Source organism: Lolium perenne, chromosome 1 (assembly GCF_019359855.2).
Source record: "Lolium perenne isolate Kyuss_39 chromosome 1, Kyuss_2.0, whole genome shotgun sequence".
Classification (NCBI taxonomy): domain Eukaryota; kingdom Viridiplantae; phylum Streptophyta; class Magnoliopsida; order Poales; family Poaceae; genus Lolium; species Lolium perenne.
In genome coordinates this window covers 173,762,225-173,768,050 of record NC_067244.2, presented here as the reverse complement: position 1 = coordinate 173,768,050, position 5,826 = coordinate 173,762,225, and the positions used below count along the sequence as shown (strand labels likewise).

At 49.8% G+C, this 5,826-nt stretch overlaps 1 protein-coding gene across 1 annotated transcript; it reads right to left on the bottom strand.

Moving 5' to 3' along the window:
* Positions 1-508: 508 nt before the first annotated feature.
* On the bottom strand, positions 509-4,411 carry LOC139833339 (uncharacterized). The gene is made up of 3 exons (XM_071823584.1): positions 4,356-4,411; positions 1,741-2,119; positions 509-1,285 (listed from the first exon to the last, which is right to left on the bottom strand). The coding sequence occupies exons 1-3, from the start codon at positions 4,409-4,411 to the stop codon at positions 617-619; spliced, it is 1,104 nt and encodes a 367-aa protein (XP_071679685.1). The 3' UTR covers positions 509-616.
* Between the last annotated feature and the right edge of the window lie 1,415 nt (positions 4,412-5,826).

Below are 5,826 nucleotides of genomic sequence, written 5' to 3'. Positions count from 1 at the left end.
ATGATTAGCTTAGCCCCCAAACAACCACAACATCCTAGAAATAGTGAAACCTAATTGACACTTAAAATGGACATCTAGGTTGTATAGATCCTATTGCATGTTGTATTATTGCTCCACTGCGTGTGAATGCATGGGGAAACCCTAGAATCAGCGACTGTTTCAGACAGAAGCGGCATGGTGATATCAAAGTCCTTCCGGAAGGAGTTATCTTGGTGTTCGAGGATCCTTTTTCATGAGGCGTGGCTCCGGAGAGATGTTGGACTTCGTCAGTGTTAGAGTTGTAAATTGATACGGTTTGTGTATTAGGTACGATCTGGTACACGGAACCAGAGAGATCCTTGTATGCCATGATGAGGGCCTCTTCTAGTTCTATTTAACATGCAAACGAAGCCTGAGGGCATCTCCAGCGGCGCGACGCATTTTAGCGTCCGCGTGCGTCCGTTTGCGTCGGCCCTTTTGGTCGAAAATGACCGCGCATCCGTTTGCGTCGGGAGTGGCTCCAGCGGCACGACGCATTTTTTTTTAGGACGAATCATTTTTTTGAACTGAAACATAATTTACAAAAACTGAAACATAACTTACATACTTGAAAACATAAAAAAAAAACCTAAAACGCCTACTGGTCGCTGTCGTGGCCGTGCTGCTCCTCGTCGCTGTCGAGCACGATGACCTCCGGTATGTCCCACGGCCAGTTGCCATCCGGGGGAGCGTGCGCCGGGCGCGATCGCGGTGCTCGAGGTTGAGGAGGCTGCGGCTGAGGCGGCGGTGGAGGCGCCCAGGGCTGCGGCTGTGGCGGCGGATGAGGAGCCCAGCCATAAGGCTGTGGCGGCGGTGGGGGAGGCGCCCAAGGCTGTGGCGGCGGTGGAGGAGGCGCCCAAGGCTGTGGCGGCGGTGGAGGAGGCGCCGCCGAGTCCAGGAGCGCCTGTCGAAGGGCTTCATCCGCGGACAGGCCCGGCGGCATGACAGCGGTGGCGTAGCGGGGCAACGGCGGCTGCACAGGCGCGTCGTACTCGGAGACGAGGAGGCCGAGCTTGGCCATCTCGTCGTCCGTCATGTTGTCGGGGAACTCGAAGTTCCGGCCCTCTGCCATGGCCTGCTGCCATTCGTGGAAGACGAGGCCGACGTAGTCCTCGCTGTCGTCCTTCACCTCCTCGCTATGGTACGCGAGCGCCTCGATGTAGTCGTTGTCGTCGGACACGGCGTAGGCTTCGTCGTCGTCGTCCTCGTCCTCGCGGTCGTTGTACTGCGGCTGCTCACGTCGCGTCGGCGCCTGCTGACGACGAGCCTGCGGTGCAGGGCCGAAGGGATAATCCCTGTCGCCCATGAAGCCAGCCCTTCGTCTGCTGTCCGTCTCCGTGGACAGGTACGTACGCCAACTCTCCGAGTCGATGGCGTACGCCGGATCGGCGCGGAGGTCCGTCGGCAGATATCGCCTCCTGCGCCGGATCTCCTTGGTCCGCTCAGGCTCGCGCGCAGGTACTGGAGGGATGGGCACCCGGCGGCAGCTGAGCCACCAGCCGCCAAGCAGCTGCACGCCGGACCAGGCGTCGCACGGCACCCATTTGCTGTGCATGAGCCTCCCCACCGTGACGGGGAGCGCCACCTTCTTGCTGCCGCTGCCGGAGGCCTCGAAGTCGTTCTTCTTCCCCATGGCGCAACGGCGGTTGTGGTGCGAGTGGAGCTGTGGGCGAAGGAGCAACGCGGCCGCTGGACTTTTAAGGGCGGCCGCGCACGGGATACGATGCCATTGAAGGCGGCGCAGAAGCCCAGCCGCCGCCCGCCAGTGCACGCGCAGAACAGGAAGCTGCGGCATTCATGGCGAAGGCTGCGGCGCAGACGCGGAAGCGCTGACCGCGGAAGCGATGGCCGCGGAAGCGATGCCCTCCATGCAGGCTCGCGGCCAGGCGGGCCCGGTGGAGACCGCAGCGGACACTTTGCGCGTCCGCGCAGCGTCCGCCGAGACGCAAACCTGGCGCATATTTGGGCCAGGTTTGCGTCTCCGCGGACGGCCCGGTCACTTTGCGTCGTGCCGCTGGAGAGGGTTCCAGACGCATTTGCGACCAAAGCGGACGCAAACGGTCGCGTCGCGCCGCTGGAGATGCCCTGATATAGGTCATCGCTTTCCGAAAAGGTTCATATGGTATCATAACCAAGAGGTATTGAGTTCAAGACTTTGCTCGCGCAGTATTAAAAATAAAAAAAAGATTTTGCGGCTTGTGCAGCGAGCGCACGTTAATGACTAAAATATCCTAGACGTGAGGGGATGTTGAATATCAAGATAAGTTCATTTGGGGTCTAACATCTTCAGGGAAATTCATTGTTAAATCTATGTATGGTGATATGTTAAATGGGCATACAAGATATCTTCGTAACTATCTTTGGAAAATAAAAATCCCACTAAAAATTAAAATCTTTATGTGGTTCCTTAGTAAGAAAGTCCTCTTGACTCGTGATAATCTAGCAAAGAGGAGTTGGAATGGAAATACGAAATGCTCTGTCTGTGATGCTGAGGAATCAGTTGAACGTTTGTTTATTTCCTGTCCTTTTGCTAGGCTTATTTCGCGGGTGGTTTTTGCTGCATATAATATTCCACCTCCATCCAATGTCATAAATATGTTTGGAAATTGGCTTAATGTAACTGACAAAACTGATAAATTTAGGATTCACATCGGTGTTTCGGCTTTATGTTGGTCAATATGGAATTGCAGAAATGATATTGTTTTTAACAAAAAGAACTCTACTAATTTCTTGTAGGTTATTCACACTACGGTTCACTGGATCCAGCTTTGGCGCTTCTTGCTCCCGAAGGACCAGCGAGAGTGCATGATTTCTGGATGCAACCACATTCGAATAGTTGCCCAGGATATTTTCTACCAGGCTACTTGGCGGCCTATTAAGAGATTACATGATGCCTAGATTGCTTAGCAGTCTTCTTATTTTTGGTGGTTGATTTTTGTATCGACCCTCGTTGATCCATGATTTGTAAGTGTTGAATATTCAGTTTTCTAATAAAAGGTTGTGTGCATCAACTGATGCAGAGACCGTGGTGAACCCCATTTTTTTTAAAAAAAATAAATACACTGCATAGTCTATTTCATTAACTCAGGCTTTTGCTTTAATTGGTTAGTGCATCACGCAAGGATGATGTCGGACTTCGTCAGATCCTAGGTTAGGGAGGGTGCAATGTACCTTCTACATGGTTGGCTAGAGCAAGGGATATTATCAAATCATACATCGTACAGCTATCAGATAGAAATTGTCGTACGTACATAAATTTCATTTGACCACATATGTGTTAGATCTGCATAACCGTACAGAAGATCAAACAACTTAGATATTTGTGCTCTATGTAAACATAATGTTAGGAATTCATGGTACATAAATGAAAGATTGCTGGTGGATCTTGTTTTCTCTATCTTGTGCTCTATAGGCTAAGTTTGACCAAACTTTTCAAAAAAATTATCAACAAATATGATATTTTCTAGATATCATATGAAAATATATTTCATGATGTATCTAATGATATTGGTTTTGTATTTTGCATATTATTGAATTTTTGTTAAAACTTGGTCAAACTTTAGATGGTTTGAATTTAAAAATAATAATAAAAGTCTTATTCATTGGAATGAAGGTAGTAGTCTCGTTCTTAGTTTGGACCACTCCTAGCAACTCCCTAGATTAAGGATTGTAAGGCCGGAGAGATTTTCTAAATTGTTAGAATTATAAAAAGTTCGCTCATTTATTGTCCTCTCTCCTTAGATGCATGTTCTCTTTTGTCTCCCTCTTCTCCTGGCCCTAGCGAATTGGCTCTCTGGCCATAGGGTTTAGGGTTTAGGATTTAGGATTTAGGGCTCGTTTCGGTCGGGCCGCGGGTACGAAGATGGCTTTTTAAATTTGTTTATACGCGTTTGTTCCTGCCCCAACAGCAGTGCCCTTTTTTACCTCAGATGGTGGCCAGTATGGGCCACACACTAATTAGGGAGGAGAGAGGGGAAGATATCTTTTGTGTGGCCAGCACATGGGCCATGCATTAATTCGGGGGAAGAGAGAAGGGCCATGCAGTCCATAGGGATGCGAGGACAGTGTCCTCCTGGATGCAAATGTGACCCATACTTAGTCTAGGAATACGTCTGCGTGGACAGGCCGGTCACTATGCGTCCGACCGTTGGGTTGGGGAAAACCTTTTTTTATCCGCACAGACGCAAACAGACACCTGTTTGCATTAGCCCGTTGGAGATGCCCTTATCCCTAAGAGCATCCCCGCTGCATCCCCGAAAGGCCCCCGAAACGGGATTTGGAAGCTCCGGTACCCTCCAAGCCATGTAGGCAGCGCGAGCAAGATTGTTAGGCACTACCATGCCGACCCGGATGCATAGGAATCCGACAGGGGCACGCCGACAACAGTCACCATGTTGGATTGGTTGCGTGGGTCTCCCTCGGCAACAAGCTACCCCTTCCCCCGCTGTCTTCCTCCCAACCGACAGCTTAGTAGGCCATAGCCTCAGCTTCCCCCGTCTCCTCCCGACCACCAGTGCTGCCGCCAAATTGCCTCTATCGCCGCCTACGATTCGACACGTCCGAAGTGAGCGTCCTGTACAGCTCAGCAGGCCATAGCCTCGGCTTCCCCCGTCTCCTCCCTACAACTAGTAGGAATAATATTATACACACAAGTTAACTACTAGTGCACCCTACTAATCCATACCCACTAGTAATATTAGTAGCATAGAAGAAAGAGGTGCGCTACTAGTAAGGGCTAACTAGTAGCGTACAAAAATTATATATGCTACCAGTATAGACATATTGGTAGCATGTCAAAGCTCGGAGTGGTAACAATAAGGGCATATTGGTAGCGTGCCAAAGCTCGGTACGCTACTGCTAATCGTAGAGAAAAATGAGAGGCCCCGCGCATTGGCTGCACCACACGTTTCTCTCCTGCCTTATCCTCTTCCTCACCCACAAACCTCACCCCCACCTCGTCCTCTCCGTCCACATCTCCCCGACAACACCGCCCGTGCCCATCCTCGCCCAACAATAGCCGCCGCATCTGACTGGGTCCCACTCATGTGTGCCCTCTTCCGTGTGGAAGCCAGCGGATTTGTGGAGGCATCATGATCGTGGATGTGACGCCCCAAAACCGGTACCATGAGGATTCAAGTGATCCCGCAAAAATCCGCACGATATCGATTCTGAGACGCCCTTACTACACAACATGCGCAAAGAATCACACACGTGATGCAAGAGGATTTACCATGAGCAGAAACATCTCAATAGGTTTAAAATATAGCCCACAAGAAACATATATTACACCAATGACTCTAACGAGTCAAGAATACTAATATACAATACAAAGATCCAAGTCACAAATAAATAAACAAAGCATCCGAGTATGGACAAGATACAAATTGGACTAAGAGTTCTGAAGATAACTAGTGGCGTCCATAACCCTGCCCAGGCCAAGCCAGAAGGGTAACCTTACTAACATCGTCATCTCATACCTGTAAAAATTCAGGCCAAGGGTTGCCGACAAAAGAGGGAGAAGACAAAAGAGGAAGAAAGCGGAGCGTAAGTACCATCGAACGTACCAAGCGAGACTAGAACGGCTATGCTCGCCGGTGGGCTATTATTGCCCGACTAATGGTGGGTTTAGCGGCAACTAAACTAAAACCAATAAAGACACACTAAAACAGGTGTCTAATCAGTGAAGATAAGAGAGCGCATAAGGTAACAGTTAAATACTACACAAACATAACCCAACCGTCCCCTTCAACAAAGCGAAGAAGCAATGTAAAAGGCACTCAACGGTTGATTTTTTTTATTATATATTGG